The sequence below is a fragment of the Vespa crabro genome, chromosome 8 (assembly GCF_910589235.1).
Source record: "Vespa crabro chromosome 8, iyVesCrab1.2, whole genome shotgun sequence".
Taxonomy (NCBI): Eukaryota; Metazoa; Arthropoda; class Insecta; order Hymenoptera; family Vespidae; genus Vespa; species Vespa crabro.
The window spans coordinates 4,466,732-4,481,731 of record NC_060962.1 but is presented as its reverse complement, the minus strand read 5'-3'; the positions used below and the strand labels follow the sequence as shown (position 1 = coordinate 4,481,731).

Genomic DNA, 15,000 nt, shown 5'->3' with positions numbered 1-15,000 from the left:
CTTTGGAATAAATATATTTGCTTTTTCTTTTTCAAAAAGAAAAAAGATTAAATCATTTTTAAATCATTCAATTTCAAATATCATAGTATCTTAAAAATCATCTTTATGATCATCCTCTCGTAATCATAATGATCTACACTACATATCTGTTAAATTTTATTTTATTTTATTTCATTTTATTTTATTTCCTTCTTATAATCATAAAATTAATTTTGTTATTTCACATTAAAGAAGAATTAATGTTTGTCAAATATAAGTAGACAATTTTATTTGATATAAATTATATTATTGTTTATATAATTTTTTCTTTACAATAAATAAAAGTTAAAATTAAAGAATATCGAATGATATATTTAGACGTGTTGTTTTCAATTCGACGATAAAACGAAAAAATAGATAAGATACTATTTTCGAGTTATTTCGGATAGATTTAAAAAAATATTCGATCGATCCATTGAATGTTCAGATAAGACGATTGTATTCATGTATTAGGTACGAAAATATCTTAGAAGATTCTTTTCAAGAATCTCGAGAACTTTGGTATCGTTCGCGAGAACGTACAATATCGGAAAATATTCGAAGTGATGGTAGAAAAGACGAAAAAGATAATTGAATTCTTCGAACGCGAACCGATCCGGCTTCAGATCGAAAAAGATTTACATTCTTAATCGTAAATGATAGAAATCGTTTTCTCAGTTCTTTGTCTTTTTAGCTACTATTTACTTCTTTAAACTATTTACTTTTTTCTTTTTTCTTTTTCTTTTTTTTTTCTTTTTTCTCTTTTCTGAGAAATATCCACGATTAATTAATTTCAAAAGTAATTATTTTTCTTCAGAGCTATTATAAAACCGATAGAAGAGAATTTAGTAAGAGCACGTTTCGCAATTCTTCAGCGTTTTCGTGCGGGAATGATCAGGATGAATCATAGTGCTCGTTTCACGGCGAAATCCTGTAGAATTAGTCGGTAAGCGAGAAATCTCGTCCGGCCTGGGCGTTTCCACAGCTCTCTCTCTCCTCTCTCTCTCTCTCTTTCTTTCTCTCTCTCTCTTTCTCTTTCTCTCTCTGTTTCTCTCTCTCTTACTTTCGTATTGCCAGTACTGCTGGTGCGCGGGCCTCCTCCTTCCAAAAGATTCGTCTCGAAAGTCCGGACCGCAAAGTGGTACTTTGCCAAGCTCGAAAGGAGTATATTTCATCCCGAAACTTGCCTTGGCGTCTCACCTCCATCCATCCTTTTTCCTCTTCCGTCCCGCTTTCCCTCTCTCTCTCTCTCTCTCTCTCTCTCTCTCTCTCTCTCTCTATCTATCTATCTATCTATCTTTCTCATGAGCCCTAACATACATTCGCGATAAAGTCTCGTCGTACAGTAACGCTTAGAAATTCTTCCTTCTACTTCCTGACAAGTACTACCTATGTCGATCAATTAGAAAAGTTAAATTACTTTGAGAAATAAATTGTTTACTAATCCACGACTTTATATATACATAGGTATATAGGTAGACGTCGCGTTTATACGTATTTATATATATATATATATATATATATATATATATATATATATGTATATGTATGTATGTATGTGCGATAGAAATACGTATGCGATAAAGGAACGTGGGAGTTCGATCGAATTCCGTCGTACTTTTCGAAAAGGTCCAGGAACTTGATTAAGTCATTAACCTAAACGCCGTGGACCGAACCGAGAGCTCGAGAGATCGTTGATATTCGAGAGAATTCGGGAAATCCTTTATGTGGGAATATGTATATGTATATGTATGTCAATATACATACATAGATATCTATGTAGTATGTATCAACTCCTGAGGGTAACTTTCAACCTGTTACCACAAACGTGGTAACCAAGCATCTTCTTTGTGCTAAGCCTCGAGCTTTGACCGAATCGCAGACAATCCCGCAAGTAGCACTTTCCCTTCCCTCGTTTCCCGATTTTATTCGTGACTTTGAGAATCAGAACACGCGGATTGTAGGTAAGGTTAGTATATATATATATACATTAAGTACATAGGTACTTGTTAGAAGTAAACGTATGTATGTATGGTTAGCCAGTTGCCATCTTTGTGCCTGAAGGGTGTCCCTTTGCTACGAGATTTCTTTATTTTCTATTCATATGTATACAAATATGTATATATATATATATATATATATATATATATATATATATATATATAAATATATGACGAATGATATATGCATTAGGGGTAGCGGCGTACAAAGAGATATGAATGAAATAGCTCGCTTTTTATCACATTTCTTCTCGTCCGATCTTACATGTATATCAATCCATAAAAAATATGACGATATTACATATGACAGATATTACATTTATTTTTCTTTTTTTTTCTTTTCTCCTCTTTCTTTCTTCTTTTTTTTTTTTTACCCCTTGGATTGCAATAAGTATCGTTGTTTCTTTGTGACAACAGATATACATATTTGTCATAGAAATTTAATACATACTATTTTTATCCTTTGATATCTACGATAATGTAGGTTATAATTTTATAACGAGGAATCTTTTAAGTATTGAAGGATAAGGGATAGGAGTAAATTCGAGAAAGCAGTTAGGGTGGATCTCTTGCTGGGGACGTTCTGGTTTCGGATAGTTAGCGGGTGGTTTTAAGAGACAAACTTTGTGGAGGCTGCCGGTTAAACGTCGTTATACGAAACTCTCGTAACTTGAATTTCGTACGATATACGTAGCAACTGTTGCGAGAAAGAGAGAGAGAGAGAGAGAGAGAGAGAGAGAGAGAGAGAGAGAGAGAGAGAGAGAGAGAGGAAGATAAAGAGATAGAGAGAGATAGATAGATACACAGACAGATAGGTAGATACACAGAGATATAGACAGAGAGGAAGAGAGAGAGACAAAGAGAAAGAGAGAGAGACAGAGAGAAAGAGAGAGAGAGAGAGAGAGAGACAGAGAGAGAAAGAGGTTAAGGTGAATTATCGGTGGTCAAGCTTGTGGGAGCAGCTGTGACACTATTGGGATCGTCGAATCACAAGTTCGAACATACGCAAGCACTCTTACTTGATCATTATCGAAGATTGCTTCAATGGAATTTACCGATCATGGTTACTCCATTTTCTCTTATTGCTTTAGGACGATATTGTATCGTAAAAAAGATATCATAAAGATCGCAATTACTTTGCTCGCTATACAACGAGGACGGTTTTGTGTTAGATTCTGAGAAACAGTAAAAACGAGTTCTTATCTAGGAAGTAATCCAATATCGAGAAACATCTGTTTGTTATGTCGGGTGACCTGAACGAAAAACTTGGAAGGTACAATCGACATTTTACCAGGTCTAATTTTCTGTTCCTTTTCTTCAATCAGATCGATATAATAAACTCATTTAATGAATTATCAGTCTATCTCGAGATAATTAATCTTTATGTCCGTTTTTCTGTGGTGGAGAAAAAAAAACAAGAAAATAATAATAATAATGATAATAATAATGATAATAATAATAATAATAATAACGATTAATATGTATCTCGAGTTTCTTACAAAATATATTCTACGATTAGATATAAGTTAAGAGGTTGGATCTTATCCTTGATTTGATCTAAATAATCGGTAATCTTAGTGCGTTAGATATGGTTCGAAGTAATGATGATACCAAGTCCAAACCGCTTTAAGCGTAATGAGAAATGCTCTTGGATAGATACAAGAGGATAAGTCTCTTCCTAGGTTGAACAGCAGCTTCCTAGTTCTTAGTACAAACAAGTTGTTCTACTAACGGAGGATTTGGCCTATAGAGAATAGAAGTCGAAACTGCGTTACCATCTAGGAAATCCCTCGGAGAATATCGTTTACTGTCGGAGACCCGATCATGATCCATGGAAATTAATCTCCATTAAAAACTTTCCAGCATCGATCCTCGTTACCAACCTTGACGTTTCTTAATCATGGAAAAAGCACTGAGTTTAAGGAAGGCTCAATAACAAGTATAAAAGATATCATTAAGAAATAAAATAAAAAAAAAGAAAAGAAAAAAAAAGTCATAATTATCACAGCCGATTCGTTCATGTAACTTTGACTTTGCAAAGATAAAATGATATTACGTATATATACGTAAAATTCTATAAGATGTATTCCGTGGGAGAATAAATATAGAAGAAGCATTTTAGAATTAAATCACGAACCATTTGGGAATAGCCGTACAAATGGTTGATTACTTTATTCCACTCGTGAGAATTTCCAAGCAAATGGAGATTCTACATGCAGGATACGATATCAAATCTATCGGATATAACCGATCGAACATGTCTCCGTCTTATAATAATCATTGGTTGACGGATTAAGAATCGTACTGGATCTATTTATACCATCTATTCATCTATACGATCTCTCGAACAAATAAAATGAATCTTATTGTATGATAATTTCACGTATATACGATCAAATTCTTATTTGAGATATATGACATTAGGAAATATTAATAAAGTTAAATAAATGTATTCAAATCGTTTTAATATTCTAATTTGCTTTTTCTTAATATAGGAATGAACGTTTGTTTTTATTATTGATATCACGAGTATTTTTTAATTTAACGATCGATAGAAATCAGTTGAAATTGATTGATGAAATTTCGAAATCGTTTAAAGCGGAAGTTATAACTAATCGAAACGAGGCAATACCGCGAGATATTAGCGATAAATCAGGGTAAACGAAAATTACACCGAAGTGGATCAAATATCCGCGAATCTTCCTACGAGTTTTCCACAAATCGGGAGCTCTAGATAGGCGTACGTTTCTCGTCGTACGAGAGGTAGCAACTTTGGTGGATATATAGATTCGGTAAATCGGATGATTTGTAACAGGATATTAGGCTAGTTTCGAGTTTGATTTTGCCGTAGGAATTAGGCCGAGACGATATCATTGACCGCCAAAGCGTTAATCCCGGAAATAAACGTTGATAAAAACTTCGTGAGGCTCGTTCGTTACAACTTTTAACTATGAAACTTTCCTTTTAATTATTTTACCTATTCCGAAGACGTAGTTAGACCTAATTTAAATGGCACCATATATATATATATATATATATATATATATATATATAGTTACGTATGTATGTATGTTCAAAACGTATTACTCGTACGCGGGTATCTCTGGATCGTTCAAATTCAGATATCTCGAAGTTTTTATACAAAAAAAAAATGAAGAAAGAGAGAGAGAGAGAGAGAGAGAGAGAGAGGAAGAAGAAAAAAACTCATAAAAAAGAGATAGAAAGAAGGAAGAACGACGGACTGAGTTTGTTCGATTAATCGAAACTACTTATTGCATGCTGTTAAAGTATAAACGAAGTTATCAAAGTTTTCGAGTCACTTTGTTAATCGGCAAGCGATGAAACAACGAGATAGGCGTCTATGCAATTTCCTTTCCTTTCTCCTTCCTTTTCTTTTTTTCTTTTCCGTTTTTCTCTTTTCTTCTCTTTCTTTTTTCTTTCTTCTTTCCTTGTTTTTTTTTCTTTTTTTCTTTTTTTCTTTTTTTTTATTCAATCTATCAAAAGTCAGTAGAAACTCGGAGTCTCCTATTTTTCGTTGGTACTAAAAATGAATATTCATTGAGCTCGAAAGTGATGATAAAGACGAAATAAATTCACGGGTTCTGTCTCCACGGTTAACTTGTCTCGTAGCGAACGACGAATCTCGATCGCGAAATCTATTTTCTTTATAATATTCGTTCCGCGATGGAGGAAGGAACATTTGCGAGGAAGAAAGATTGAGGAAAATAGTTTGGGAACAGTTTGACTTACCCCTTTTATACCATGGTTCCGCTTTAAGAATACATTCTGTGCTTCGTTCTCGTGAGAAAGGGAGGAGGATAGTTTGAGCGAAAGAGGACGGTATGGGAGAGAGAAGTAGAGTTGGAGGGAGGTGGGAGGGAGGGAGGAGAGGGAGGAAAAGCACTGTTACTATACGAACGAAGTAATCGAGAAATATATATTCAAAGTTATTCCAACTGTTTTCTTAGCCAGAGCCCCACCGAGTTGCAGCTGCGCAAGAGTTACGATATCGGTGTCGTGGTTACGCTGACTCTATTGCAGCTTTGGCCTCGTATGCGAAAATTTAGAGGTACCATATCTGCTTCAGGGCAAGGCTAACGAAGGGCCGACTACTCTATATAGGAACGTATTGCTATGTCTATGTGTTTGGTTATGGTGTTTCTGAGTGTACCTACTGTTACCTTGTAATTCCTGTTTTACGTGCATCGCACGAATTCAAGAGTGTTAACAGTGAAATGAGAGAGAGAGAGAGATAGATAGATAGATAGATAGATAGATAGATAGATAGATAGATAGATAGTTAAAGAGAAAGAGAGAGAGAGAGAGAAATAGATAGATAGATAGATAGATAGATAGAGAGAGAGAGAGAGAGAGAGAGAGAGAGAGAAAGAGAGAGAAAGAGAATCAACAAGACGATTATCGAAATGTTTCTGTAAAGCTGCTATAGAGCCACTGATCATTGATAAACTTAAACACTCCTTCCATTGATCGGACAACAATGATGATCCGAGTAACGTTGTCTAGTTTAGTCCTAACTCGTGCTGGTTAATCGATTCAGAAATGAACTCGAGTTCCTTCCTCGATCAGTGTTTCTCACTCGACCGGGCCGACGGAATAAGCTCTCAGGAACTGGTTTGATCGAACGTTCTAATTCCTATATTTCAAATCTATAAGGATAACCAACTGATAATCCTTTGTCCTTTGTTAGAAGATCCCTAATTGCGAAGAAGAGTAGATCGTTCGTCTCGTTGAACGAACGCCGACGAACGCCGACGAACGATTGAACGACGGCCTCTTAGTCGAACGCAGCCCATTTCATCCTGAAAGAACAGTTAAACGTAGATTTTTGCGTCAACATGCAGGTGGGTGCGTTCGTTCCGTTCCACTTGCCGCATGCAATTTGGTGCTCGAGCTAAAGGCAAATCGTTAGACGCTCAATCGTTCATTCCACGAGGCAGAAAGAGTGAGAGAAAGATAGTTATGGTTCAATGAAGAAATGGAGAGAGAGAGAGAGAGATAGAGAGAGAGAGAAAAAGAGAGAGATAGATAGATAGAAAGATAGAGAGCTAGAAAGAGAGAGAGAGGGAGAGAGAGAGAGAGAAATTTTCAATGGAGAACAATTATTGCTATTTTCTTTACTAGCTGCGTCGTCATGAGGAAGTCGTTACTTGCAAAGATAGCAATAATTATCTCCGTTATTTATGTTAAAGGGATGAGAGAAGACGGGAAGAAAAAGAAGAAGAAGAAGAAAAATGACGATGACGATGATGACGATGATGATGATGATGATGATGATGATGATGATGATGATGATGATGATGATGATGATGATGATGATATTAAAAAACAAAAAGAAGATTCGGGAAAATTACTTGTCGAATGACAAATTCGATGATCGGTTCTTTCTTTCTCTTTTGTTTTACTTTTTTTTCACCGAGTCACTTGATTGATTTTAATTATTGATTAATTTGTAATGAAACGACGATAATAAGAAAGATAGATAGATAGATAGATAGATAGATAGATAGATAGATAGATAGATAGATAGGAATGATAATATGGCAAGATATATAGTGACGGTGATCATGAGAGGAGCGAAGATCATTGCGTGCATGTGCAGTAATCATTGGTGTACCTATATTCAGGCTTGCTTCATATACATATACATACATACATACATACATATATATATATATATATATATATATATATATATATATATATATAACTGTGAGCATGTATAGTCACGCGTGAAACTATATAATATATATATACAAGATATGTACAAACTCGTAAATGCCCTCCTAACTAATCACAGGTGAATGTATTAGGAAGAACGTCGGCGAATTTAAAACGAAAAAAAAAAAAAAGAGAAATTGATTATAGATAAATATAAAATGATTGAAATTTATACTCGCATGGATTTTCGCCGATTTTCTTCCTTTTCGTGCCACGCGTATTGGATCGAAATAAAGAGAGAGAGAGAGAGAGAGAGAGAGAGAGAGAGAGAGAGAGAGAGAGAGAGACAGAGAGAGAGAGAGAGAGAAAGAGAGAGAGAGAGAGAAAGATATATATATTACAGGCAGAGAAAGAGTGAGACAGAGGGAGATGGATAAGGAAAATAGAAATAGACAATATTCGAGTCGCAGGGGCACGTGTAGAGCTCGAGAAGAAAAGTTGGTGCAGTGGTGATCGTTCCTTCGCTAAGAAGCTAAGTTTTCGCGTGAGATTTAGCCAATTATATATATATATATATATATATATATATATATATATATATATACATATATATATATATACATATATATATATAGATAAATATATATATTATATTTTATTAATATATATATAGACAGAGGTGCGTGTCAGGTGAACGATAGACGGCCGAGCCAATAAGCGAGTCAGAGCCACTGCTCTCTTTTCTATTTTTTTTTTTTTTTTTCGTTCTTAACTCTTTCTTTTACGTTTCTTTTTATCTTCTCTCTCCCTTTTTTTATCTTTCTTATATTTTGTTTGTTTATCCGTTCTTTTTTTTTTTTTTTTTTTTTTTTTTTTTACTTTTTTCTATTTATCTATTTTTTTTTCTTTTTTTTTTTTTAAACATTTACGTATGTGTTTCGTCCGTTCTTTCTTTTTTTTTTCTCTCTAAAGCTTTTACATTTTTTGTTTTGTTTTGATTTTTTGATTTTTAATTCGTTTCATTCGAAAGCTTTGGTGGATACTGAGGCTTACCAGGTGGGACTCTGAGCTGGTGAAGGTGACCACGGCGCCGTGAAGTCGCCTCGCGTTAACCGAAGTCGCCGCAGCCTTCTTAAACCCGGTCCAATAGCGTGTGCGTGCGTGCGTGTCAGCCCCAAATTCACGTCACCACGAATGGGCGCACGTGCGAGAAGAGAGTTCGGGGGAGGAGAAAGAGAGATAGAGAGAGATGATAGCAACAATCGGAGAATCGGCTTTTAGAATGATCGTTTTCGCCTAAATCGAGGGTATGCCATTGGGTATGGGGTTGGAAAGGGGCTGTTTTTTTTCTTTTCCTTTTTTCTTTTTTCTTTTTTTTTTTCTTTTTTTTTTCTTTTCTTTTCTGTTCTTTTTTTCGAAGATTCTCTCGCGAAGTTTTGCTACTTGCTCATGATTTTTCTTTTTTTGTTTCTTTCTTTTTCTTTTGTTCTTTTTTTTTGCAACTATCAAGGTAAACAGAGAGGAAACGATAGATGGACGATTGGACAAGGTATGTATATATATATATATATATATTTTTTTTTGTTGTATATATATGTATATAGGAAAAAGTTACAGCTAATAGTTTGATTCGATCACCGAGACTATTAGAAACGGAAAAAGGGGGAAAAAAATAAATGAATAAATAAATAAATAAAAAGAGAAATATTCTTTCTCGATGAGATCGATCGAACCTGTAAATTGTTTCCTATCGGGAAATATGAGAGGTACATATAATGTAAAATATATCTAATATCGGATCCTGTAAAACAAATTTAATTAGCCAACGCGTCGTGGAATGAAAATGGAATTATATACAGGTGGAATTATCTTCGTGCGATCGTTTCTTTTTTTCTTTTTTCTTTTTTTTTTTCTTTTTTCTTTTTGATAAAATTTTCAATTGATTTTAACGATTACAGAATTATCATGAGCTTTGTTTAGATTAATATAATCTACATATATGGTCGTGATATGATATGTATGCATGTATGTTGGATATAATTAGATGAGAAATGGGTGTTTATACGTATAATATATGTATGTTTGCATGTATACGATCGAAATGAAGAAGTTTCGGTTTGACGATCGAATCGAGTCGTAAAGTTCAAATAACATTGTAACATGATATTAACACGTTGAATGCCGCGCATATAGATCATACTCTGTACGATCGTGAAGTGTCGTAAAATAGAAAAAAACAAAAAAAAAAAAGAAATAATAAAAACAAAAAAGAATAAAAAAAAGAAAAAATAAAAAATAAAAAATAAAAAATGAACAATAGATTCTTTCCAACGTCAAACGTGTATCTTGAGATCACGTCCAACCATTTTTTAGTTCTTTTTCTTTTTTGTTTTTTTTTTTTTTTTAATTAAAAAAAAATATACCTTCATCCATCGAAATATCAATAACATCGAAAATACGGTAATAATATGATGATAATAATAGTTACATTTATTACCATTGGTATGGCGTATAAATGTAATTGCAATAATAGTTATTGTACATATTACACCGTTCTCTGTCCAGTAATTATCTTTTTTTTTCTGTTCTTTTGTCTCTTTTTTTTTCTTTTTTTTTTTTTTTGTATAAATTTTAACTCATTAAGTTTTTAAACGTTTTCAAGAGTTTTCTAACGTGGATCAGAACGGTCAGAACGGAATGTTACAACGAAAAAAATAATCCGTCATCCAACGTGTTAAAACGAATTAAATATCCTCGCAATATTGCTTGACAATATATGTGACATCCCGTTTCGCATGAAAGGACAAGTTTCAAGACGAACAAAGTTATCAATGATTTCCCTCTACGTCTCGCGTTTATCCTCGATATTTTCTTCGTGTGAAATTTACGTTCAGCTTTAATTTTACCCCTTCGTAAAATGATAGAAAAGTTTGAGGCCATTCCAGGCCGGAGATTAAAATCAATAAACTATGATAAAGAGAAGAACAGATAGATAGATAGATAGATAGATAGATAGATAGAGAGAGAGAGAGAGAGAGAGAGAGAGAGAGAGAGGAGTGTGGCAGAAAGACAAAGGCAAATAGAGAGACAGAGAGAAAGAGGGGGGAGGCGGGGTGGGTAAAAGAATGGCATAAAATAACGCGATATCGTGAAAATCTTTTATTGATCGTTTTATACGTTACGAGCGATGGCCGATGAACGAACGATCTCAGAAAAATTTAATTTTCTCTCGTGTGTACGTACGAATGATGTTCCCCGATCGTTTCGATTTTCGATATGGTGATTATAAGTGAACACGAAATAAAATTTAAATATAAAAAGTATCAATGTTACGCTTACGTATCGATTTTATCACTTTTTTCTTCGTTCTTTTTTCTTCTCCTTTACTTTTTTCTTTTCTTCCTTCTTTTCATTTTATCTCTTGCAAGGATCGACAAATCGAAAAAGATAACGATCGAGTACCCGCGATAATAGAAGTGAGACAGAAAGAAAAACAAAGTGTCAGAGATAGACAGATAGATAGATAGATATATAGATAGATAGATAGATAGATAAATAGCTAGATAGATAGATAGATAGAAAGTACGAGATATCTCGAGCATCTTCTAAGAGGTTTCAGTTGCTCGAAACTTTCTCTTGTATGCCTTGTAATATTGTGTCCTGAGAGCCCACATTAATAAGAGAGGTTTCGTCAATGTGGTTGTACGACAGTGTGATGCAACCCTTATTGCGAAACTTGTCTCATCAAGGGATTTTGTTTCTCAAACGGTGTCGCGAATCGATATCAAAGAGGGTTAGAGGATGTAATGGGGAGAAGGGGATGGGTGGATAGGGAGTACGAAGAGAGTGGAAGTGGGAAGGGATAGGGGGATGGTAGAAGGTGGTTGAGAAAGGAAATAAAAATTCAATGGGGAAGTAAAAGTGAGAACTCAATCGAAAATTAAAACGAGATCCTTCAAACTTTATGTTAATTTCCTAACGTCACGTTCGAAACCGAGGACGCATTTCAATCGACCACCCCCTATCCTTCACCCAACCATCCCATCCTCCACCTCACTCCATCTAGGCCCACATTCAACCCACCTATCCATCTAACCCACTTATCCTTCCTATCCCAAGATCGATCAACATCTATTTCTAATGAAAATAATTATGATTGTCAATTGGAATTCATTGATAACGATGAAATTCATTTTTCGATTTATATATCGAATTTCGACAAGGAAATTATATTATTCAGGATCTCTAAAATGATGGCTTCGGTAGAGAAAAAGGATGGTATTGAAATTTCCATAAAAATGTTTGTCCTATCTAATATCTCTCTCTCTCTCTCTCTCTTCCCTCATTTTTTTCTTTTTTCTTTCTTTTTTTTGTTTTTTCTCTTATTTCCTGCGTCAAAACTCTATTTCTCCGTTTCAGCAATTATTTTCTATACAGTACAGAAATTTATGGTATGCTTATTTATATTTATGATATATATTTTGAATATAGATACCTACTAACTTATTTTTTTAATTCTGCATGAATCCGTTCGTTTTGATCATTTAAATATAATATACATATGTCTTAAATCGACACGAAACGAAACGAAACGATCTATTGTTCCTCGTTGAAAGGGAGTAAAAAAAAGGAAGAAAAAATAAAAAGGAGAATAATTGAATTGAATGTGAGCGCAAACAATGCAATAGATGCGTTACGTTCTACATACATGTATGTGTTCATATATATATATATATATATATATATATATATAAATATATATATATATATAATATGTACATAAATATACACAATATATGAGCGTATGTATTTACGTGTGTACGTACATAACGTAAGTATGCATTCATGCATTCAGGTATGAATGTATTATATATATATATATATATATATATATATATATATATATATGCATACATGCGTAGGTATAGTAGAAGCGTACAGTTTTCACCCCACGGACTCGTTCGTTACGTAACAGCTGTGAGCTAATAATGAATATGAAATACTCGCTTCCCGAGTCCGGTACTTCCGGTTTTTGAATTACGCGTCCCATTATTGCATTACGTCTAAAAATAGTTGCATTCGTTGCTAACGAAGATACCATGGATAACTTCGATTCGATAAACAAAAGAAAATGAAATAGTATAGAAAAAGAAAACAAAGAGAAAAAGAGAGAAAGAGAAAGAGAGAGAGAGAGAGAGAGAGAAAAAAAGAGAGAGCGAGAGTAAGAGAAAGAAATATTAATTTTAATTCTCTCTCTCTCTCTCTCTCTCTCTCTCTCTCTCTCTCTCTCTCTCTCTCTCTCTCTCTCTTTTTGGAGCACGAAACGAATGATTTCGTTGAAAAATATTTTGCATTAAAAACTATATCTTCCTGAGCCAGAATATTATCGTAGTCTTATGTTTCTCACATTAAAATCACGACCTTCGAAATTTCGTCATCGTCGTCGTCGGTACTTTTATATGTCGATCCACCTTTTAATTAACGTTTTAACTCCTTGAATTCACGCTGGTACTCCTTTAATTAACCGGCCTACCTTTCTCTCCCTCTCTCTCTCTCTCTCTCTCTCTCTCTCTCTCTCTCTCTCTCTCTCTCTGCAGTGTTTCCCAAGAGTTAATTGCCCGAATTAACAACGGGAATTTAATTGACCAGTCTTTAGCTTCTCTTCTATAATCCATTCTTCTTATTCTTCTTCTCTTTCTCTCTCTCTCTCTCTCACTCACACACACACACACACATACACACACACACTTTTTCCCTATAGACTCACTTAATTTTCCAGTCTCCTGATACTCGAATGCCTTTCTTTCTTTTTTCCCTTCTTTTTCTTTTATTCTCTATTTTTTTTTTTCTGGGTGGAGGAGTTTCTTCTTACTCTTTCTCTCTCACACGCTTTGTTTCTTCTTTTTTTCCTTTTAATTCACGCCTAACAACGTATAATTATTATCTATCGTTAGTAATGTACGCTTCAAGTATGATGACGATCGATCTAGGTAAAACTCATGAGAGTTGGTAAACTTTTGGGAAAACTCGCGAAAGCTCATGCAGTTCACGTTGGAAAATGGTCGAGTTCGCGAACTAGGAAATTCGTAATTGGTTATTACATTCTCCCTTATTTCTTTTCTCTCTCTCTCTCTCTCTCTCTCTCTCTCTTTCTCTCTTTCTACTCCTATATGCGTGTAAGAGAATAGTTTCCCGTTCGAGTTTACTCTCCTGTAACGTTGAGTATTTGTACGATTATATCTACCGACTTCTGACTTCGATCCGAATAATTCAACGAGAAACGTTTCTCTAAAATTTAAATCATTCGAGTGAATCCTTTGTGAGGTAGGTTTGCGAGAAGCGTTCACGTGTACGGCTTTACAGATTCCGGGCCAGTCTTTGACTAATTGGATTAACGGATATTCCGGTGTTTTGCTTATTAATCCTCCATTCTCTAGGTGCCATTGTTGAGAGACGAAAGATATATGTCTAATCTGAGATTCTTGAAAATCTATAGAAATACATAACTATATATATATATATATATATATATATATATATATATATATGTAACATAAATATAAGATATATACATATTCATGCAAAATTTATATTATAACATAACATTAAATTAATTAACAATTTTATTTAAAAATTAAAAATATCATTATTCTTTTATTCGTATTATTATTATTCCCGGTGAATAGTTGTACACCATGATAATTAAATACCATAACTAAAATGTTAAATAAACAATGTGTTATATAAACTTATTCATAACGAAGAGACCGAACGAAAATATAAAAATTCCTGAAATTCCAAATGGATACTAGAGTATGTATGCGTGTGTACGCTCTGTCATCTTCATATTTCTGAACATTTTCAACTCGTAGATAATTTTGAAGGAAATGTTTCTCATCGTTTCTCATTTGTAAATGCACTGCTCGCGGCCTGTATCACGCTTTTCCAATTAAATCACAGATGACCGTCTCCTACGTTTGCGAAAACGTTCGCTCGCTAAAATTATATCCCTGAGAGAAAGAAAAACATAGATAGCGACAAAAAGAGAAAGAGAGAGAGAGTCTCGTAATCGAGCAAAACTAATTACCACTCGACTTCAAATCGTTTAATGTCGCATCCAATATTATTATGTTTAACGAGGCAGTTCTAAAAGTGCATATTACTCTCGAATATTCTCTAAAGTTCTTTCGTAAGATTATTACAAATGTGGTTCTTCTGTAATTTTAAAATGTGATCGTCGATGAGAAATTAGATCGAAGGAGAAAAGATTTTTAATAACTTCATGAACGAAAAAAGTGGTCAA

The 15,000-nt window shown here is 34.1% G+C and overlaps 1 protein-coding gene across 9 annotated transcripts in view; it reads right to left on the bottom strand.

Moving 5' to 3' along the window:
• Window positions 1-15,000, bottom strand: part of LOC124426149 (neurexin-1) — a 261,069-nt gene that overhangs the window by 96,846 nt on the left and 149,223 nt on the right. For 6 of the 9 annotated variants that reach the window (XM_046967481.1, XM_046967482.1, XM_046967485.1 and 3 more), the window contains one exon: window positions 8,751-8,828. The exons of 2 other annotated variants lie outside the window; for them this stretch is intronic. In XM_046967481.1, coding sequence (XP_046823437.1) covers window positions 8,751-8,828 — 78 coding nt within the window. The remainder of the gene's footprint in view (window positions 1-8,750; window positions 8,829-15,000) is intronic. One more of the 9 variants, XM_046967483.1, reaches the window with a different exon arrangement.